The 23,909-nt window shown below is 42.2% G+C and overlaps 1 protein-coding gene across 1 annotated transcript in view; it reads left to right on the forward strand.

Moving 5' to 3' along the window:
- Positions 1-23,909, forward strand: part of LOC309551714 (uncharacterized protein) — a gene marked incomplete at its 5' end in the record, with an annotated part of 213,716 nt that overhangs the window by 18,651 nt on the left and 171,156 nt on the right. The window contains 4 exons of the mRNA XM_082252399.1: positions 7,915-8,016; positions 12,495-12,635; positions 13,021-13,130; positions 23,153-23,285. Coding sequence (XP_082108525.1) covers positions 7,915-8,016; positions 12,495-12,635; positions 13,021-13,130; positions 23,153-23,285 — 486 coding nt within the window. The remainder of the gene's footprint in view (positions 1-7,914; positions 8,017-12,494; positions 12,636-13,020; positions 13,131-23,152; positions 23,286-23,909) is intronic.

The following is a 23,909-nucleotide window of genomic DNA, read 5'->3' on the forward strand; positions in this document are numbered from 1 at the left end:
TACTTGGATGCTAGCTCCATAGTTTAGCAAACAATAAATTCAATGATATTGAATTGTCTTTCTAGGGCATTCAAATCTGCTACATTTTTAGGGCCTAACAAGGAAAACCCAATTCCCCAAAAAGGCCATACAGTACCATTTTAAAAAGCCACACGTTTAACTTAAAAAATACAAAAGTGAAGAAAACACCAGCTGCCATGTTCAGATGCAGGCACAGCAGTAGTAATGTTTGTTAACATGCCATCTGTAGTGTTATTTAGACCCAAGAAGCATCGGTGAGGATACAATATTAGCAAAAACTTATTCTGAATGTTCAGCAGTAGCTGTAATATTTTTCACACCAGCATTAAACACCTTTTAAAAGAAACTGCAACTGTATAAAATATTACCTTTCAGCTCTAAGCACATATTTTTAATTACAATTTCAGGACAATCACACACAGCTGAAAAACGATGCCTAATGCTTTGAAATTCAGTTTCATAATAGGGCTCTGACTATAAATTATTTAGATGTGATAAAAACTAGTTAAACTAAATGGGAAAATTCACATGGCTATAGATTTGAAAAGTAGAGTTTAACCAGTTCCCGCCCACGCTATAGCCGAAAGACGGCTACAGCGCGGGCTCTAATTTCCGGGAGGCCGTCTTTAAACGGAGTAATAGGCTCCCCGCGCGCATCGGGGAAAATCTGTGTCGGTCGTGTCCCTTGGACACAGCCAATCACAGATCGTGGTGAATGGCCAATCACAGCGGCCATTTGCCACGCGATCGGAACATCTAATGAGAGATGATCTCAAATGTAAACATATGAGATCATCTCTCATTGCCAGCTCTTCACAGAGACTGCATGTGAGGAAGAGGAGAGCCGATCAGTGGCTCCTCCTCATAGGGGACACAGAGAAATGTAATCAGGGCACTGATCACCAGTGCCCTGATTACACAAGAGGGAAATAAAATGCCATCAGTGCCCACAATCACTGCCCATAGTGCTGCCAGTCAGTGCCCATCAGTGCCTGCTCATCTAGGCACTGATGGGCACTGACTAGCAGCACTATGGGCACTGAATGTGGGCACTGATGGTGCTGCCCATCAGTGCCACCCGTCAGTGTCCATCAGTGCCACCCATCAGTGTTCATCCGTGCCGCCTCTCAGTGCCCAGCAGTGCCACCTCTCAGTGCCACCTATCAGTGCTCATCAGTGCCGCCTATCAGTGCCGCCTATCAGTGCCACCTATCAGTGCTCATCAGTGCGGCATATTAGTACCTCCTCATCAGTGCCACCTCATCAGTGCCCATAAGTGCCACCTCATCAGTGCCCATAAGTGCCACCTCATCAGTGCCCATCAGTGCAGCCTATCAGTGCTGCCTCATCAGCGCACATCAGTGAAGGAGAAAAAATTATTTATTTTCAAAATTTACTCACAGAAAATAAGAAAAACGTTTTTTTTTCAAAATTTTTCTTTTTTCTTTTTTTTTTTTGTAAGAATAAAAAAAACCAGAGGTGATTAAATACCACCAAAAGAAAGCTCTATTTGTGTGAAAAAAATGATAAAAATTTCATATGGGTACAGTGCAGCATGACCGTGCAATTGTCATTCAAAGCGTGAGAGCGCTGAAAGCTGAAAATTGGCCTGGGAAGGATGGTGGTGAAAGTGCCCTGTAGGCAAGTGGTTAATAACTAAGGGGGTTATTTACCAAGGCTCCTTTCTCACGGTCCGCTGTCCGGTGCGGACCGTTCTCTGCTCAGCGGGGGATTGATCCGCCTATCCCCGCTGAGTAGGCGGATAACAGCTCCGTCTCCTGTCTGTTCTGATCTGATCCCATCCGATCCGATCAACTGGACGGATGGAAAATAGGGTTACCATCCGTCCGGATTTCACGGACAGCATCAGATGCGGATGGCAGTGGGTGTCAGCGGACATGTCTCCACTGACATCCACTGCCCCATAGGGATACATGGAGGATCCTGTCAGGTCTGCCTAAAAAACTGACAGGCGGATCTGATCGGATCGTTCGTGTGAAAGGACCCTAAGACTGGAGAGTGCACAATTTGGTGCAACTCTACAAAGAATCCAGTCAGCTTCCAGGTTTTATTGCCAAAGTGTAATTAATTAAGCTGTAGTTAGAAGATGATTGGCTACCATGCACAGCTGCACCAGAATCTGACTGCACTAGTTTTAGTAAATCTCCCCCCTATGTCATTACAGCTGCAGAATCCAAAAACAAAAAAAAGCAATACAACAATATGGCTCAATTAATTCAATTCACTAATGGGTGAAAATAGTTTGCCCGTCCTATTTTAGCCTGTTTTTGCATGCTAGTTTTTTTTTTTTTTTTTTCAGGTAAACCTGATTTACAAAAACATTCTCAGGGCCAGTTCACACCTCATGCAGTCCAGTGCTTTTTTTTTCTTCATCAAAAGTGCATGGAAACTAGGTACTATGGTTTACAAAAGCATAGTTCACATCAGTGCGATCAGTTCCAGGGTGTTCCAGTTCAAGAAAAAAAGTAGAACATGCTGCATTTTTCCTGCAATGCACTGAACTGGAACGTGGTAAAACACTTTAAAAATGCATCAGAATGCACTGGAATGCATCAAAAATGCATAACAAATGCACTGGACCCCTTTACAGTAGGAAAAAAACAGGAATAAGGAAGAAAAAAAGCATCTGGAATGCACCTGGAAAAAGATGAAAGATGCACTGGAACGCTAAAATAATGCGTTAAAAACACGCATGCAGAAACGCATCCGGAATAGATCTGGAGTGCGTTTTTGTGGTGTGAACCAGCAGTCACTCCAGTGATATCATTAGCTTCTTCTTTTTGTGCAAAATTCATCAGCACCCAATAAAGTGCCCATATACACCATGTGTATTGCGGCTGACATAGGAATTCGTTTTAGGTCTTAAAGTAGGTTTTTAATTGCCAAATTGATAGTTGGTTAGTTTTTTTTTTCTGTTTTTCAAGCAAGTTCTCAATTATGTTCATTTGTTTTTCTCCTAAATATAAGTGTAAATCACTTCAATATTTTTAGTGCTGTTATATTTGATGTAGTCTAAGCTGAACAAGCTGGGCCATGCAGCATAGCATATTTGGTCTTTTGTGTATGCAAGATTTGCAAATTTTAAATAAAAAACATTTTTGTAATCTTTTGATATTTTTAAGTCATCGGTGTTGCGCTTGCTAATTATATTTGATATTATATTATGATTTTTAATTTGGTGGGATACCAGTGTTTTCCAACTGCATAGTCAAATGCCAGCAATTACCCTCTAGCAACACTCCTCTCCTGTTATCACTTGATTTTATGTGCTGTTTGCCATTTAAGCATGTGAAAGTGTGTGTACACAGCCCAATTTGCATGGGGAGACTATATTGGCAGAGGAACAATGTGGTTATGCATCATACGTTCCTAAATAAGACATGAATGCAAAGTGCTAACCATAAAAGCAATCCCCGAGCCTCTGTGGAGCCCCTGGATTCTCGGCTCAGACTATATACTGGGGTTTGATGTAGATCACAGTTGGGACTAAGCCCTGCACCTCCCAGAACTAAACCCTTCCTCTCATTTAACAGCCCAATGAAGGAGATTGTGTTGGCAACTGGAGTTCTGGCATTGGACTATTCAATGTCGGCATTGAGTGTAGAAGTGATTTGGACTAATTTGGTCAGCTTGAACACAGGGACTTTTTGAAGGTTGATACATGCAGGCATCTCATGGAATCTGTATTTATAGTATTATTTTGGTACAAGACAGGTTCACTTTAAAGTAGAACTAAAATTTTTTTTTTCCATTTTGGATAGGGTAAGGGAGGGTTATAACCCCTGTCAGCTTTTTTTTCCGCCATCTGCATTCCATTGCGGAGATTTCCCTTCACTTCCTGTCCCATAGCCATACAGGAAGTGAGCAGAAATCCCTGCAAATAAAAGGAATTCCCTGGGGACCCCCAGGTCACCAGAACTAGTATCCCCATTGAAAAATATCCCCTCTATTACATTTCTGGGGACAACCTAAATTTTATTTTACTTTCATTTTCAGTGATAATGAAAAACAGAACAAATAGAGAGGGTGAGTCTCCTTAATGGGGGCACATACATCAATAATAATTGACAGGTGTTCTAATCCCTCTCCACTAAAAAAAAAAAAAAAAAAAAAAAGTTTTGGCTTTAGTTATACCTTAAAATATTGAAACCTCACATTTTTCACTCAAACTTAGGGGGAAAAGTCCTGTCATTGAGTGACTTTAACCACTTCCGCCCCCCCCCCCCCACCGCACATCTACTGCGGCAGTCAAGCGCTCCTGGGCAAAGTGACGTAGTACTACGTCGCTCGCTCAGGAGACTCTAGGGGGTGGCACGCTCCCGCTCGTTAGCTGGGGAGCCAGCGCGCGTGACCGGCGACTCCAAGGGCCGTCGGCCACTCGCGATCTCCCGCAGCTGAGAGAGAAAGACAGACGGCTGATGTAAACACAGCCGTCTGTCATTCTCCCAGAAAGTGATCACAGAGGCTATGTGATCCTGCTATATAGGATCACATGTCTCTGTGATTACTTCACAAGCCACGCCCCCTGACAGTTAGAATCATGCCCCTAGGGACACCTTTAAACCCTTGATCACCAGTACAGTAAACCCCTTCCCTGCCAGTGTCATTTTTACAGTAACAGTGCATATTTTTAGCACTGATTACTGTAGTAATGTCACTGGTACCCCCAAAAGTGTCAAAAATGTCAGTTAGGGGTCCAATCTGTCTGCCACAATGTCGCAGTCCGCCGCCATTACTAGTAAAAAAAAAAACAATAAAAATGACATAAATCTTTCCGGTAGTTAGTAAACGCAATAACTTCCGCGCAAACCAATCAAAATACGCTTATTGCAATTTCTTTTTACCAAAAATATGTAGTTAAAAAACAAATTGGCCTAAAATGTTAAATTTTGACTTATACATTTTTATTGAGAATTTGAAAAATATTGTTCTTTTTTTCAAAATTGTTGCTATTTTTTTGTTTATAGCACAAAAAATAAAAATTGCACAGGTGATCAAATACCACCAAAAGAAAGCTCTGTTTGTGGGGGAAAAAAAGGACGTCAATTTCATTTGGGTACAGCATTGCACGACCGTGCAATTGTCCGTTAAAGTCACACAGTGCCGAATGGCAAAATAGGGCCTGGTTATTGAGCAGCCAAATCCTCCGGGGCTTAAGTGGTTAAAGTGGTTAAGTGGTTAAAGGTGGTTAAGTGGTTAAAGGTGCCAGTTGTTAATAGATGACCATCTCTCAATCCTACCAAATTCGGAGATAATCTATTGACTATCATGCCACCAGCAGACACTGTTGGTTGAAGCTTGTCAAGTGGTAAAGCAAAACGATAGGTTGCACAATAAACAGTATATCTATATCTGCCTGTATCCTTATATTTGGTAGAGATCGGTATATGAACCTGTGTAAATTTAAGTTCTGAAATGCAAAAAACTCACTGGAGCTTCACCCATACACATATAGGAGCATAGGAGGGAAGTTGAACAGAATAGAATTGTAACATAAATGTAAGAGTATGGTAGCTTTGCATTAGCGAGATATGAAGTGATCTGTAGAAATAGTATAATTGTAGATGTAGTGTCATTTTGGGTTATTAAGAATTGTAGTATTCAGTAGTCATACACATATGTCCTTTTATTAGCATTTGAAAAGGAAAAAACTGGTCTCTGGGATGGAAGTGACACCTGGATGCCAATTAAAGTCTCCCATGCCAGTGAACAAAAATTGTCACCTTCCTGGAGCTTCAAAGAAAACTGCTAGACATCTTGGCTACGAGGGGACAGGGAGAGGCTCCAAATGGTCGGCAAGCTTTGGGTGGTATCATCAGATCAAAGGAATGTATTTTATCTCTCATAAAAGTTAAAATATTAGTGGCACAGAGATGAAAATAATTCCTTCTTATGGCTCACGTGTTGGGCTATGAGTGCATGTAAATCTGTATTTGTAGCGTGTGTAGAATCCTACAGAAATGCACAAAACCGTTATATGGCACCTGATTGCGGCAGGCAAGCAGTGTTTGGTACTGTCACAATCAGACCGATGCGCTGGTGTCAGAATTCCTATCCCTGACTCAGCGGTCAGCGCCGTTCTGGGCCAATTAATCTCTGGTCAGTTAAGGACACGAAACCTCCTGTGGGCTGAGACGGGGACAACCCCCTGGGGTTGATTGGCCAAGGGCTAAAGTCCAGCCCGCATCCATATTCCAATAAATTGGGGAACCTGAGGTATAGACAGTGTTCTTCCATGAAGCCAGTTCTAAACTGGGGAGTCCCCACGTGGTTTTTGGTATGCTTCTACCAAGGGATAAGCTTCGGTAACGTTTATTTCTGTTTTTATTCCTTTTTATTTTCATAGCAAATTGCCAATTGTGTGTCTTTTTTGTATTTTTTGTAACTCCCTTTGCTTTGTATATCTTTCTTATGCACTGCCCACTTTCAGGATATTAAATTATAAAATTAATAAGTGACTTCTGTGTACTAAGCTAGGACTCAAATCTCTGGAGAGATTGTTGCATTTTAGTGCCTAATTGCTTGGTCTAAGCTACATGCCAATCTGTATGCAATTGCACTGTGTGTTGGTACATTGCATGCAGATTGTAAACCAGACGGAGATCTGCGTGTGTGGTGTCCCAGCAGACCAGTCTGCGGACAAACTGTTGGGTGGTGGCAGGCTATAGTTTGTGGTGTGTGGGTGTGTGTGTTGCAGAGTGCGATCACTGGGTGCAGCGGAGTCCATTCAGATCAGACAGTGTGGAGTAAACAGGAACTGGCTTCTTTTATTGGAACATAATCACAGATAGCAAAAGATGTCACTTTCTCATTGTAAGAAGAACACAGACAGGAAGAGATAACCAACAAGTACAGTACAATGTACAGGAAATGACAACACATCATAGAGAATGCATAGCATATCACTAAGCATTAGCGACATCTAGTGTCCTATTTATGAACTGCAATAGACTAAGCTTAAAGTTGTTGTATCTCCAACAGTGTGGACAGTGGGAAGAGTGATTTACACCGGGGTTCTAGCTTGTAGGATAGCTGGAGGAATCCTAATAGTGTGTGATAATTGCTAGACTGCTCCCCAACCCTTAAGCCCCGTACACACGTCCCGAATGTCGGCCGAACGATCTGCCGTCTTTTGTCCGGTGCTGTCCTGTCGGCTGAAAACTGCAAAAGACTGCACATGAATTTTGTCGGCCAACAACAGCCGACTGCAGAAGTGATGTCATGTGATGGTTAACTTTCCGTGTGTTTTTTCTTTTCTGAGCATGCCCAGTCTTGCTAATCGGCTGTTTGTCGGCCGAATTCTGTACTGATTGGCGAACAATCGGCCATTCTGGTGTTGGCCAACAAAAATTTTAATGCCTGCACAACAGATTCTGTTCGGCCGAAAAGTCGCTGTCGGTTGTCGGAAGCATCATACTAACAAGCCGACAATCGGCCGATCGTTCGGCGGCCGAATATTTACGGCCGACAATCGCTACGTGTGTACGGGGCTTTAGAGTGCACCAGATTGTATGTAAGATTTGTATCTGCCTGTGTGTGGTCAGCCAGCTGGATTGGAGTGGAGTCTACCTCTAGTGGTGGCCAAAGGCAGTGCGGGCTGTGAAAGTGTCACAGCCAGTCTTATTACTCAGTAGGAATTTGCCTTATTCCCTTATACTCCCCAGTCACGAAACCACGTCTCGGTTAGCTAGTCGCCGTGGGCGTGGTGAATCCTGTCAAGAATCATGTGACTTTAGTCCGCAGTGCCACTTTAATGCCCAGATAGAATCTGACTTTGCGGTTGCATTGTGTTCTGGCTGTGTTAAAAGTCATGTGAAGCACCTGGTGTTGCTCTTTATTGATAATTAATATAGTTACACATTTATTTTCCAGATTAAACCGAAAAAAGATCCATGGCAGCAGAAATTTTTAATAAAATTAAAACAGCACAAGAAGGTGGATGAGTTGCTCCATCTGCAGTCACAGTTCATAGAGGTACCTAATGATATTGCAGGACTATATTATTACATTTATATATTATGCTTGTTGTTACATATCAGTTGTTGTAATGTTATGCTTTGAAAAAAATGTGTTTGGTCTGTTAATGGAATTAAATTATTACATTGTAATGCTTATTATATTACAGCAGCAGTAATGTATGTATGTATACTGTACACAGAGTCTTTCAGCAGCTGCTTTTGCTTACTAGGTGCCAACTTCTCTTTGTGAAAGCTTATACCATATTTAAAGTCAGTGACGTGTATAAATGTCAGCAATGTATTCCACAGTCTGAAATGTATGCCACAAAAGGTTCTTTATCCTCCTTATCCATGTACGTGCAGTGATATATTTGGACTCAAAGGACAACTGGGAACGTGCTTAGATTATTATAAGATATTCTTTGTTTTAAGGCAGAGCACCAACTCTAAAAAAAACAGCATATTTTTCAGATCATTACATTTTTTTTGCCATTGTTATTTATGTGTTACTTTTACATCTGTCTATTTTTATACAATAAATCACAATGGGGCGTATGTATAAAAAGTCCCGTGAAACTGCATGTCCATTGGTTCTGTGTGAATGGGGCAAAAACAAATGTTATTAAGCTATTTTCTCTCCAGGTCAAATGTTTTTCATTCATAGAGTGATACAGAAAAATACTGCATTATAGCCACTTGATGGAGCTGATGATAATACAAAATAAATACTTATTTTCTATAATTGTCAGCTCCATCTAGTGGCTATAATGCAGTATTTCACTTTATTCTGTATAAAAAAAAAAATCATTAGCGCTGGAGCCTGATAACATTTTTTTTTTTTCCTCCATCGCACAGAACAAATGTACCTGCAGTTTCACAGGACAAATAGCTCTGCACCTTTTTTTTTTTTAATGTCTCCAATTGTCAAACCAGGTATTTTATAATGTTATATTTTCCTAGAAGAAAAATTAGACAGTTGCTAGGAATAGCAATACAATGCCTAGAAACGAAAGCTTTTAGTGACGTTTAGACACAGCACTTTAGGTGGATTGAATAGCTCACCCATATGTCAGTTGTAAACACCAGGGTGAAGAGCTGCTTACAGCAAGCATTTACAAAGCTTTCAGCCAGCATGGAACAGCTTTCTGGAAGTGCTTAAGGCATCCTTCACCTCTAGTCTGGAAGAATCAAACGCAGAATAATGGGGATGATGTCTGTGGTTATAAATAAGCTGTTAGTAGGCTTCAGCAGGCTTTTGCTAAGTTTCATACAGTGCTGAGCACTTTTAGGGCACTTTATTTTTTTTTCAAAAGTTTAACAAATTTTTACTGAAAATTTTGTTTTAATTGCTGCTGTGTATAAGATTTGGTTTCTTAAAGGATAAAGTTAGTGGTTTCAATTTTTTTCTGTCTCCTACATCCTTGTTCTACCAAAACTTTTTCTTCCTTTTGGCCAAAGCTCTGACAGCTTCCGTTCCAAAATGTACTTGCAGATATAATTTAGCCCTCATTCATGTTGAATGCGTCTTTGAAATCACACGACTTCATCAGAAATCGCACGATTTCAAAGCCGCATGTCAGTGCGACTTCAGGTGCGACTTTAACCACTTTACAACCACCCATCGCAGATGTACTGCGGAAGGCAGCCGCTCCCAGGCAAATCGCCGTACATATACAGCGCTTGCTTTCGGGAGGCTAGGGGACGAGCGGGCGCCGGTGGCGGTGTGCTCCCGCTTGTCAGCAGGGAAGCCAATGCAGCAGGCAGGCGGCTCCGATTGCCGTCTGACACTCGTGATCGTTCCCCGCTGGGAGAGAAGGACGGTCGGCTGTTGTAAACACAGCTGACCGTTCTTCTCCCTGAAATGATCATAGAGCCCACGTGATCCTTCTATATAGGATCACATGTCTCTATGGTCATTTCAGAAGCCATGCCCCCCACAGTTAGAATCACTCCCCTAGGCTCACATTTAACCCCTTGATCACCCACAGTGTTAACCCCTTCCCTGCCAGTGTCATTATTACACTAACAGTGCATATTTTTAGCACTGATTACTTTAGTAATGTCACTAGTCCCCCCAAAAGTGTCATAAATGTCACTCAGGTGTCCGATCTGTCCTCCGCAATGTCGCAGTCCGCCAAAAATCACAGATCGCTGCCAATACTAGTAAAAAAAAAAAAAACAATAAAAATGACATATATCTTTCCGCTCGCTCATGGACCCCCCCCCCCCCACGCGCGTGTGCCTGACAGACCCGATGTCCGCCGGGCACTCGCGATCGTCCGTTACAGCGGGAGAAAGGCAGGAGGCTAATGTAATCCCAGCAGCCTGTCATTCTCCCCTGTGTAAAAATGGAGATCATACGGTTCTGCTATGTAGGACCGTTGATCTCTGTTCTTACACCAGTAGCCACATCCAATCACAGTTAGAAGCACGCCCCTAGGGACACACTTAACCCCTCCCTCTCAAAAAAAGTTAACCCCTTCACTGCCAGTGTAATTTTTACACTAACAGTGCATATGTATAGCACTGATTACTGTAGTTATGTCACTGGTAAACCCAAAAGTGTCAAAAATGTCAGTCAAGGATCCGATCTGTCCGCCGCAATGTCGCAGTCCCTCAAAAAAAATCGCAGATCGCCGCCATTACTCGTTAAAAAAAAAAAAACAAAAATGACAAAAATCTTTCCCTTAGTTAGTAAGCGCAATAACTTTTGCGCAAACCAATCAAAATACGCTTTTTGCATTTTTTTTTTTTTTACCAAACATATGTAGCATAAATTAAATTGGCCTAAAATGTTAAAAAATTTAGATTTTTACATTTTTTTGGGGAATTTCATATAAAAAAATGTGAAAAATATTGTTATTTTTGCAAAATTGACGCTCTTTTTTTGTTTATGGCGCATGATCAAAAAATCGCACAGGTGATCAAATACCACCAAAAGAAAGCTCTGTTTGTGGGAAAAAAAAGAACGTCAAATTTGTTTAGGTACAGCGTTGCATGACCGCGCAATTGTCCGTTAAAGTAACGCAGTGGCGAATCACAAAATAGGCCCTGGTCAGGAAGGGGGTAAAATCTTCCGGGGCTTAAGTGGTTAAAGTAAAGCAGTGCCGAATAGCAAAATAGGGCCTGGTCAGGAAGAGGGGGGGGGGGGGAACCTTCCGGGGCTGAAGTGGTTAAAGACATCTGTTCAGATGCACAGTATTGTTTTAAAGTTTCACTTAACCCACAACAGTAAAATCAGTGTGTATATTCAGTAAAGCATGCTTGTTATACTCACTGTGAAACCTAAGGGATTAATCCTCTGCGAGTCTATGGAGTCAGGCTGCACATGCTCAGTTTGGTGTGTATTTCTAGAGAGGTTTTTTTTCCTGGGAAAGTGCATGTGACAAGCACAGGGCCAATTGGCACTGTCCAGACAGAGGACGCCTCCTACAAGCTTTAACCGGTGCTTGGCTGGGCACTGATAAAAGTCACAAGACTGCCATATACTGCTATAGAGAAAAGGTATTTAGCAGTTTATATTTACTAAAATAATTGCATTTCTATGTTCTGTGTACTGTGGGAGACCAGATATTGTGAATGCAGAGTCCTAGGTTTAGTAACACTTTAACCACTTTAGCCCCGGAGGATTTTGCTGCTTAATGACCAGGCCCTGGGGGAACCCGCAGTGGATTTGCAGGGTTCCCGCATCGCATATGTGTGAACCGGGACTAACTGACAAAATTTTTGACCTTTCCAGCCAGTCTGGTCATCCTGGCACCCTTCCAGACAGCAAAGCCAGGTCTGCAGCCTTCACTGCAGCAAGATCCAGATCCAAATCCAGCCTGGCATCTGCAGAAAATATCAGAAGTTGTAAACTGCTGCAGTCACTTTCTTCTCACTGTGCTCTCCTCTTGTCAGCATATTTACTCCCAATACATATGCACTTCTTGAGATCCCAATGGATCCCCCCTGACCCCCCCCCCCCCCTCCTAGTCTATACAGAAAATCATAAGAGAAAAAAATGGCTATTTACTAAGTTGAGAATTTTCACGTAAAAAAAAAAAAAAAGGGGGGGGGGGGATAGTCACTTCAATTATCCAATCATGTGAAAAGTATTTCAAGTCCATGCATGAAAAAGGCTGCACACTATGACATCAATCCCTACAGATAAGTTTATTTGGGGCCTGCATACTGACTTTACCGGCCTGTAGCCACTCCCCAACTCCCCAATGATGAGTTTTGCCCTGATTGGGCTTGGTCATCAATAACTATGTCCAATCAGGGCGAAATGTGTCATTGGGGCATGGCAACAAGTGGGGACATTCAGTAAACATGTCCTGAATAAACATATCCTGAGGATTGATGTCATTAGTGTATGGCCCATAACAACTGTTAGCTATCACAAACTCTGGTTCTCCATAACATTGATACTCACAGACAGGACATGCCTGCTAGAAAAAGTACTTTACCATGCCTTTTAATATGGCCATGTTTTTATTACCTGCTGTCTAGGTAACAAGTGCAGAGAAAGCGATGGAGGTAATACAGGAGCATGCAGCACAAGTAATTCAGCCATCCCCTGTGCACAGTGTATCAGTAAAGAATACCCATGACATCTGGGTCAAAATATACACCCCCCTGGGCCTGCTTCAGGTAGGAATGCTCAACCAGGACAGCAAGGCCCCTTTCACACTTGTATGACCTGAAAGTCGCGCGACTTGGCCACGCGACTTCGACGCGACTTGAAGCAATGCCTGTGTAATCTTGAGGTCTATGAACCTCAAGTGGCATCAAAGTCGGACCAAAGTAGTGCAGGGACTACTTTTGAAGTCGCTTCGACTTGAGGTTGCACAAATATGAATGTTACTCATTGGAAATCATGGAGTATGACTTGTGATGTGATTTCACAGTCCTAAGACACAGGACAAGTCGCACAAGTGTGAAAGGGGACTTAGTCATTCCTTAAATATCATCTTACTATGCATTGTTTGTGTATTTTTGTTTGAATAATTAAGAACGGGTCTTTTTCCTGATTTAGGATGTAAATGGAACCAATGGATCACCTCTACAAGAAAGCAGTGAAAAGGACCTAGACATTGCAAGTCTTAATAGGCGACCTGTGTCTTCAAGACAGAAAAAACAAACTGGGTAATAATGAGAGTAGTAATAGTCATGCATGTTAAAGACCATTCCGAAATTGTATCTGAAGGCAAAACTTTGCTTTATTGCATAGAGTGGGAAAGGGTAAGAACCTCTGCGGAGATTCACGCTTCACCCTACACTGCCACCAGAATTTAAAAGTGAGGGGAAACCCAACATGTGAGGGTGTCACTGAAACAGAAAATGAGAATAAATTTTCCAGTGGGGTCACTTGTTTGGGTTACAACAAGTGATTTATATTATTATGGGGATATTTACTCTTACTTCTTGTTGTATTAATGGGACAGGAAGTGTAGGTAATTGTCTTTTATGGGGCGCAGAACCTGAACAGGGATTTTAACTACTATCTACGAAATCAAAGACTAAAATGTTTTTGGCTTTAGATGAACTTTAACTTTTTGTTGAGGTTTCAGGAATTAGAACATCACAGAAAACAACGTAAATGCGCTAGAGGCTATGTAAAATGCAAAAGATTCTTTAGGCCAGTCATTCTCAGCCAGGGTTTTGCAGAATTATCAGAGTTGTATAAAGTACTCGAAACCCATACTTGAGTAAAAGTACAAGTCTCAATCAAAAAGTGACTTGAGTAGAAGTGGAAGTGCTCGATCAAAAAGTGACTTGAGTAGAAGTACTAAAGTATTCAACATTTTTTGTACTTAAGTATTGCAAGTAGTTTTTTTTAAACATTTTGCTACTCAAGTACTGAAAGTAAAAGTACAAGTACTGTGTTATGTAGTTATTAAAGAAAGAAGTCAAAAGTTTATTAAATTTAAAGTTATTAAAGTTAAAGTTATTAAAGAAAGAAGTCAAAAGTCAAAAGTACACATGACATTATACACATTTTTTTGAGCTTCATGAAACCTGCCATCTACTGTTTTGGCAGTGGTAATTTTTATAATAGTAACGAGTAACTATGCAGCACAAAAAAAAAAAAATATCGGTGTAGAAGTATTGAAATCATTGAAAAAATGTATTGAAGTAAAAGTGGAAGTAGGAGAAAAAAATTCTACTCTAGGAAAGTACAGATACCACCTTTCGGTACTTAAGTACAGTAGTAAAGTAGTTCTACTTAGTTACTATACATCTCTGAGAATTATAGGGTTCCTCTAAACGTTTCTATGGGTTTGCTGAGCAGTGTGTGCTCTGTGGTTTACTGAGTTGTCTCCTATTTGCTGGTACTTGCACAGTTCCAGGGCTATGCCCCCCTTGTGAACGTAGTCACCCTTTTCCTGTTTGCCGCTGAGATGGACTACACATTTTCCTGCAGACACAATCAGTTCTCTGGGAATTGTGGTACGCATAGTGCAGATTACGTAACCATAAATAACAGCACTGCTTGCTCAACCCTATTGCATCAATGGAGGATATAGAGTTTGCACAGGACAAAAAAGAAGCTTAAAAAGAATGGTAAGAAAAAAAAGAGCCACAATGTACTTGATCGTTTCAAGCAAATGATGTAAAAGAAAAAAATTAGTTTCGTTCACTTCAAAGGAAAACTTCACTTTTGAAAAAGAAAAAACTAATACAAAATATACAATTGCTACATAGGTAATTTTGTAGTGCAATGTTATTTGCTTTTTAATTTTCAGTCTGCACAAACTGTATTTTTTTTTTATTGTTAATAAAAAAAAAATAAAAAAACAAGTGTATCTTAATTGCGGCATGCAAACCTTTTCACTGTTAGTGCAGAATACATGGAGTGTAGGCCTTGCGAGTTTACACATATAGCAAAGGTATGGAGGTACCATCATCCTAACAATTTATAGTCAAAGAGAAAAAGAAAGAACTATTTTTTAATCTAACATTTTTTACAATAACCTGTATTTGGAGACATTTGAGCTACCTTCTCAAATGTATTTCTCCTGATGCTTGGTAATCCAAGCTGTGTCCTTTCCATGTGGAACTCTGTTGCCTGAAAAAATCTGTTAAGCTGTGTTGTGCTTCTTTACTAAATCCATCATGCCATACATTCATAAAAATGTGTCTTTCTCTATCGCTCATTGACAGACGTAGTCTTCTTGATTCTCAAGAGCTGGGTTATGTTGTCTCCGCAGGAGTAGGACTAGGCAGAAAGACAAAACGTTCTGGCTCCACCTTAGGGGCAGTCCCTGAGGATATATCCTCCCTCTCTCTGCTACAGAGAATCAGTTTTTTTCTGTCTAGTCAGGAGTAAGGACCTAAGCTCCTTGCTGGGATCTTTTTGGTCCTGGCAAGATTTTTTCTTTAGAAGAAATATTTTTTAGGTAGTTTTTTCTCCAGTGTTTTTCCTGTGAGATCTTCAAGCAAAAAACGCCGGACTGGGCGACACTAGTGGTCACCCCAGCCGGCCTACGAGCGCGCGCAGACCATTGCATTGCGCTTGGTCGGCCGCGACACATTCAAGTAAGTATGCGGGGCCGGGCGACGGGCTGGATGTTGAGATCCAGTGGTCACCCCGGTTTCTGCCTACGAGCGCGTGCAGACCAGAGCTCCGCGCTGGGTCGGCCGCGACGGAGTCCCAGTGGAGGGACTGACCTTGCGAGTTAAAAGTCTCGCTTGGACGCCAGGAACCTGAGAGTCGAGGCGTCCGGAGTGGTCCACAACCCCCCACCCCGGTGGAGAGGGTATTGTGAAGAGAGGGTGCCTGTCGGTTCGGTATGGTGAGTAAACGTTCCCTTTTTTCTTTCCTCGTTATGAGGCAGTATGAATTATGGGCCCCTCCATACATGGTCAGTATATATCTGACACTAAAAGTCCCCCTTGTAAATACAGTATGTGTTTGTGGGAAGTGGACTTGGTTTGAGAGCTAACACTCTACCCAGCCTGTAGCATTACAGCAGACATAGGAGGTATAATCCTACCTTATTTGTAGTGTATCTCCTGTAGATCTATCAATCGCCACTCAGCAGAGATGCAGGTGGATGTGCTGGGAAAAACGTTTTCGGCGGTCCGCCGCTATTTTGCCGTAGACCAGGTGCATGCATGTCCTCAGGTCACGCCGGCCGCCATGTTTTTGGAGTCTAATGTCTCCTATATGGGGGCGGCCATGTTTCATGAGCCCAGCTACCTCGTGGAGAGCTGGGAACGCCGGAAGGCGTACACAGGGGGCAGAGCCACGTCCTTCTACTCGGGAAAAAGCAACAGCTCCTTCCAGTCTGTAAAGACAGACGCTGACTGCAGTTGGTTGGAAACTTCCCTGCATCGGTTGGTGAGCCTTGGGGGTCCCTCTCTCTCTCTGTGGGATCGAGAAGCAGGTACTCTGAGGGGCGCTATTGCGCTAGGGGAAGACACATAAAAAAAAAAAAAAAAAAAATTTAAAAAAAAAAAAAAAAAAAAGAGGTATTTTTTATTTAAAAAAAAAAAAAAAAAAAAAAAGTTTTTTTGTGTTTTCTGGCAAAGGTGTCCTGAATTATCATGGACCCTGCCACTCATGTATCTCCTCCGGATCCCCTCGAGGGGTCTGCGGGATCCTCCAGCACCCCACTGACGATTAAATCATTGTCCACTATTATGGAAGCTTGTGTCCCGGGTGGAAGTGGCTTGTCAGGGACAGGGCGCAAGTAAGCGACCCCCGCCTAACCCCTTATTATCTGAAACCTCGGATTCAGACTCTGAGCCTATTTCTGCAGTTGCAGGTACTTCATCTGGTATTGGTGTCTCGTGTACTGTCTTTTCAGACAGTGAGGAGGATGTTTCGGCATCAGCCATAGCCAGAGAGGAAGCGTTGGTAAACGCACTCATTGTATCTGTTCAAGAGACCTTAAGATTACAGGGTATTCCGTCAGAAATAGCTTAAACTGAAATCCCTTTTGGGACTAAAAACGCATCTAGTGGCGAAGGTTTTTTCCATTGCCCAAATGTTTTGGCAATCCAATCAAAGAAGATTGGAGTCTGCCAAAACGCATTTCTACTATTTCTAAACGCATTAACAGGCGTTATCCGTTTGAGGAAACCCTCATTAAGAAATGGACAGAACCACCTGTGGTGGATTCACCAATTGCTAGATTGAATAAAGCCACGGTTATTCCTCTAGAAGACGCTCCGTCTTTTAAAGATCCAGTGGATCGCAAGATAGAAGCTATGTCTCGCACCATGTTTACCTTGATTGGATCAGCTTTCAGACCAATAATTGCTATTGGTCTGGTTTCGCAGGCTGTAACTGTATGGACCAAGTGGTTACGCCGGGACCTAGAAGAGGTCCCTCAGGCGGTATCAGATTTGTTGGAACAGATGATACAGGGGTTACAGTTTGTGTGTGATGCGGCGTTAGACGCCACTTCATTATTGGCGCGAGCATCTGTCTCAGCGGTGGTTCTCAAGCGTACACTGTGGCTAAAAGGTTGGTTAGCCGACCAAGGTTCCAAAAAAGCATTGGCTAATTTCCCCTTTTTAGGAGAGCGTCTATTTGGAGCCAACTTAGATGAGATCATTAAGGATCTCACGGGTGGAAAGAGCACCTTTTTACCGCAAAATTTTAAAGGTAAAGGAACTCGTCAAAGACGAGGGCCTTCTTTTTCTGCTCACAAGAGGTTTTTTTCGTCCCGCGGGTGAAAAAATTAAGTCCTCCAAAGCTCCTGCAGGAGGCGTCAGGGGTCGTTGGTCGGGCAAGCAAAAGCCCGCCCCCTCTAGACCTGAAGATAAACCGTCCAAAGCCTGAAGGTGCGCCCCCCACCCATAACTGGGGTGGGGGGACGTCTTCGCCGGTTCCCGGATCCATGGCTTTCCAGAATCCCGGACAGATGGGTTTGCGAAGTCATAAGGTCAGGGTACAAGATCGAGCTTCGATCTCTCCCACCGGCGCGATTCTTCCCTTCCAATAGCCGACTATCCCCGGATCGTTTAGACGATCTGTGGAGAGCAGTCACAGATTTACTACAACAAGGAGTGGTAGTCCACGTTCCTTGGACAGAACGTTTTCAGGGGTTTTTATTCAAACCTATTTACAATACTCAGGAAAGAGGGCAAAGTGCGTCCAATTCTGGACTTAAGGGCACTCAATTCTTTTGTCTACATAAGAAGATTCAGAATGGAGTCCATTCGCACAGTAGCAGCCTTTCTGCATCCAGGGGATGTCCTAGCGTCCATAGACATCTAGGACGCATATCTTCACATTCCCATTTTCGCAGGACATCAGCGGTTTCTACGTTTTTCCGTAGAAGAGAACCACTATCAGTTTGTGGCGTTACCTCTCGGTCTCGCCACGGCTCCGCGGGTCTTCACGAAGGTGTTGGCCCCAATGTTGGCACTTCTGCGCCAAAGAGGCATATCGATTCTAGGTTACCTAGACGATCTTCTGCTTCATGCAGAGTCTCCTCAGACCTTGCTACAAAACATAGAAATTACTATGATTTCTTTACAGGAATTTGGGTGGCTGGTGAACCAGCAAAAGTCATTTCTGGTTCCCACCCAGAGGCTCGAATATCTGGGTCTAATTCTAGACACAGTCAGGACAAGAGTTTTTTTCTTCCGGTAGGGAAACTCCGAAAGATTCAATCAGCAGTCCACCAACAGCTGGTCTTCCCTTCGGACTTGCAAGAGGGGTCTGGGGTTGATGGTGGCTTCCTTCGAAGCAGTCCCATTTGCCCAGTCCCATACCCGAATTCTTCAGCAAGAGATTCCTCTCAGATGGAATCGGAATCCGGAATCCCTGGACAATCAGATCCGATTGAGCAAACAGACCAGAGAGTCTCTGGTCTGGTGGCTTCGGTCTCCGATGCTCAGCCAGGGAAAGTCATTTCTGCCAATATATTGGACGACAGTGACCACGGATGCCAGTCTATCCGGATGGGGAGGAATTCTCGGTCAGTTATCTGTCCAGGGACTTTGGTCCCCGGAAGAATCCAGGTTACCGATAAATGTATTGGAACTGAGAGCGATCAGACTTTGTCTGATTCACTGGACCGAGCAGCTCCAGGGCAGCCCGGTTCGGATCCAGTCGGACAACGCCACGGCCGTGGCTTATGTCAATCACCAGGGGGGCACCAAGAGTGTCCGAGCGGCCAAAGAAGTGGCTTGCATTCTTCGCTGGGCGGAACGATTTGTTCCAGCAATCTCTGCGGTGTTCATTCCGGGGGTGGAGAATTGGCAGGCAGATTATCTCAGCCGTCAGACTCTGGATCAGGGGGAATGGTCCCTCCATCCAGACGTTTTCCACCAGTTGTGCCTACGATGGGGCACCCCGGATATGGATCTGTTGGCATCTCGATTCAACAGGAAAGTTCAGAGATTCGTGGCTCGCTCCCGCGATCCTCTAGCAGAAACCGCAGACGCACTGATCGCCCCGTGGGGGCAATACCAGCTAATGTATGCCTTCCCTCCTCTTGGGTTACTGCCAAGACTTCTTCGCAAGATAGAGGAGGAAGGAATTCCAGTAATCCTGGCAACTCCGGACTGGCCTCGTCGAGCTTGTTACGCCGACTTGGTCAGACTGATGGCGGACGTCCCGTGGAGACTTCCTCTCAGGGAGGATCTACTGTCTCAGGGACCGATCTTCCATCCTGCTTTACGATCGCTGGTTTTAAACGGCCTGGTTATTGAGACCCAGGTGCTGAAGGACAAGGGATTGTCAGCTTCAGTTATTCCTACTCTAGTTAAAACAAGGAAAGCGACTTCCAGAAAGATTATCATCGTACATGGAAGTCTTATATTGTGTGATGTGAATCCCTTGGGTTCCATCTACATCTTTATTCGGTAGTCCGAATATTGGCTTTCTGCAACAGGGAGTTGAGCAGAAGCTGGCCTTGAGTGTTATCAAGGGTCTGGTTTCAGCATTTGCTATCTTCTTTCAGAAGCTTTTGTCTACTCATTCCTTGGTGCGGAATTTCATCCAGGGGGTGCGACACCTGGCTCTGCCAGTGCACGCGCCGTTACCATCCTGGGATCTTAATTTGGTGCTGTCGGTTCTTCAGACACCTCCCTTTGAAAATATCAGGGAGATTCCCTTGCCTACTTTATCCCAGAAGGTGGTCTTCTTGGTGGCTATCACTTCTGCACGCAGGGTGTCAGAACTGGCTGCATTATCCTGTTGTTCCCCAGATCTGGTGGTTCATAGGGATAAGGTTGTTCTCTTTATCCGAATCAATCCTTCCTTCTAAGGTGGTTTCAAAGTTTCATTGAATAAGGACAGTGTATTGTCCTTCCTATGTCCTTAGCCCAATCATCCTCGAGAATTTGCATGGCATTCCGTGGATGTAGTTCGGGCGATCAGGATATACTTGAATACTACGGATTCAATTTGTAAGACGGATTCACTGTTTGTGATCACGGATGGCCCTAAGAAGGGGTTGCCTGTTCTGCTGCGACCATCTTTAGATGGATCAGACAGACGGTGGTATAGGCTTATTTTATCTAAGGGTCGGGATCCCCCGTTCCCTGTTAAGGCGCATTTTACTCGGGCGCTTAGAGTTTCCTGGACCTTCCGCCATCAGGCGTCAGTGGTTCAGGTTTTCAAGGCGACTGTTTAGTCGGTTCATACCTTTACAATATTGTATAAGGTTTATGTGATGGCATCGTCAGATGCCTCTTCTGGCTGCAAGGTTCCTGCAGGCCACTGTTTGAGGAGACTGTTGGTCTACCTCGAGGATTTGTGGGGTAGGTCTCATCTGTTTACTCGATGAGTCCTTTGATACTTCTGGTTGGCTCCGGTTGGGCCTTCTAGATTGGATTTTGATTCTGTCAATCCCACCCCTCATTTTGTGGCACTGCTTCTGGATGTCCCAGCTCTTGAGAATCAAGAAGACTACGTCTGTCAATGAGCGATAGAGAAAAATGGATTTTTGTAAGATCTTACCGTAAAATCCTTTTCTCTTAAGCTCATTGACAGACGTAGTACCCGCCCCTCTATCATTGAGTTGGGTTGGGTTAAATTCTCTGTACTGCTTTAAAACAGAACTGATTCCCTGTAGCAGAGAGAGGGAGGATATACCCTCAGGGACTGCCCCTAAGGTGGAGCCAGAACGTTTTGTCTTTCTGCCTAGTCCTACTCCTGCGGAGACAACATAACCCAGCTCTTGAGAATCAAGAAGACTACGTCTGTCAATGAGCTTAAGAGAAAAGGATTTTACGGTAAGATCTTACAAAAATCCATTTTTTTGTGTAAATGTATGGCCTAATAGAGCTGTTGAAAGTGCTCTTTTCTAGATTGTTCTATGTTTTTGGCCCAATTCGGTGCCACTGCCTATGTTTATATTGTAAAAACTAAAGAAAACTTGACTATATTTTTTTAAAAATATTTTTTGAAACGTTTTTATTTATTTTTGATGTTCCAATCCAAGTTTAAGTTGTTGTAATAGTGTATATAACCAAAAGTATTATAGTGGCCACTTCAAGAGGTCACTTCTAGGTGGAGTAATTGTCATGGTTGACATACTCCAGTGTTGCACCTTTGTAAAAAAAGTTCTTATGTTAAATTTCAGCCAATGTTTGCATTCAATTTGCAATGTACATCATGTCTTTTTGATTTAATAACAAAAAAAAAAAATAACTTGTGTACTCGCGATGTATAAAGCCACATTTTTGTGTGTCCACTGCCTTTGGAAGAGTGTCAACTTTCTGTGGGTCCTCTGTGGGTGGAATTAGACCCCTCCCTGAGGGTAGCATTGCACCCCTTTCTGTGGGTGGAATAGTACCCCTTCCTGTGGGTGTTCTGTGGGTGGAATTAGTCCCCATTTCTGTTGGTCTTCTGTGGGTTTGCTTAGGCTCTCGGTGGGGGGAATGCCCTATCCTGAGGGTTCGAATAGGCCCCTCTTTCTGGTACCACACTGGTTACCACCACAAAAAGGGTGGTGTTAAATATCACACCTTTTTTAAGTTCCTGTTTCGTTTGTGAATTGGACTTTACAGATTACTGAACGATATTTTGCGATATTTACTGACAATTTTTTTTTTCATTGTTTACTGCAAATTCATTATTATTTTTTTAATGAATTTGACTTTATTTAACGCATGCCATCATTTATGCAAATGAGTAACATGATACCCTTTCTGCATGCGGTAAAGCTTAGTGAATTGACTTCAAAGACATATGTCCATAAATGTAAAAAAAATCAATTAAAGCAACATCTCCAAGATCATTATTATTCCAAGCTGGTGTTGCTGGGAGTGTAATGTCCTCAGATAAAACTAAGGACATCCATACTCTTGGATGTATGCTAGATCCTCTACATGTTTCGCTGTTGGTGCAGAGAACTGTCTTAAAAATCTTTTCATTTTGTGTGACTGGCTCACGGTTTTACCCATAAGTCTGCACTAAGATGCAAGTCCAAATTTACTAATCTTCTGCAATTGGAATTAAATTTTTTTTAAACACCTATTCACTTTACAGATATTGCAGCTTCTTTTCATTATCACATTGAGATTGCACATGGGGCCCGATATAAAGGTAGATGTTTTCATTTTGAAATTCTGCCTGGTACACACGATGAGATTATTGGACGAATGATCATCTGTTTTTTTTTTTTTGCATGCTAATCTCGTATTGAAAATAAAGAGTTTATCAAAGTTACAAAAATCCTTGTATGACCGCATTTAAATTTGGAAGTGATGTAATGTGTTGTATTTTATTTCTGAATGCCAACTGTACTGATTAAACAATAATCGTATGATCTGGTATCGTATGAGGAAAAATGTTGTTCTTCCCCTATCAGGTAATTTTGCATGTATTGTTGTGATCGGCTCTCGAAAGTTGTGTACTAATGATTAGATTATCGTACGATCGCTTTGAAATCTGTATTTTTTGTACGATTTTCTTATTGTGTGTACGGGCTATTTGGCTCAGATGGTAAAGCAAACATCAATATCTTAAGAAAAGATGAAGGTATAAATCTCCAAATAAATTTGCTGAATTCCTTGCATGGTATATAGTTTACTTGGAGGGGATTTTTTTCCCTCAACAAAACTGAAGCAAAAATTTACGAAAGAGGATATCAATCAATTAAAATTTTGAGTTTATATGTACCTCTGCCAGATGCTGTACTTGTAACATTTAGTACAGAAGTTCTATTGTTTTATTTGTGTTATGTTGTTTTATTAAGGTACAGTTTCCAGAACACCCTGCAATTACTGGGATTAGACGATGCAGAAGATAACAGCAAAGATCCTGTAATGATGAAAGGTGCTTATTTATCTCTTCTCTATCTACGTCATCTCAGAGTTAAAGAACTTCAGGTAAAGTTATTTTCTATGCCCTGAATGACACAGTGGGGACAGTAAAGTGATAGAAGGATCCTCATTTCCACCCATATAATTATTTATTTTAAGATTACCCACTCCTGCACTTGTATAGCCCTTATAGTTTTTACATGTTGGGCCTTTTGATTTGGAAAAATAATGTGTCATTACTTATGACACTCAAATACATTAATCATTTTATTTAGGATATACAAAGCTTCTTCCTTATTACAAGGTTGTCAATTAATAATTTTTTTTTTTTTATGTGTTCTAATGAAAAAAAGATGTATTGGAAGAAATAAATATAATATTTTTTGGTTTAACGGGTGGTTGCTTAAAAATAACTAGTGTTATTGTTAAGGGTGCAAATGTTATTCTGTGATTTATCCTGCTTATAGTAAAACTAAAATTAAAGTGGATGTTTAACCAAAACCTATATTTTAAAGTTGGATGTATCAGTTGACATATGCTTCCAGTGGTTGCCCCCAAAAAGTTGACAAAATATGAGCAGGCTGGTTCACTTACATTTCTAGAGATATGGATGTTTGAAACATATCTAGTTGAAAATGTGCAGTAAAATGGATAGAGAGATGTAGAGCGTACTTTGTATACATAAGATAT

Source organism: Pelophylax lessonae (genome assembly GCF_965119305.1).
Source record: "Pelophylax lessonae genome assembly, chromosome: 3".
NCBI classification, from domain to species: Eukaryota; Metazoa; Chordata; class Amphibia; order Anura; family Ranidae; genus Pelophylax; species Pelophylax lessonae.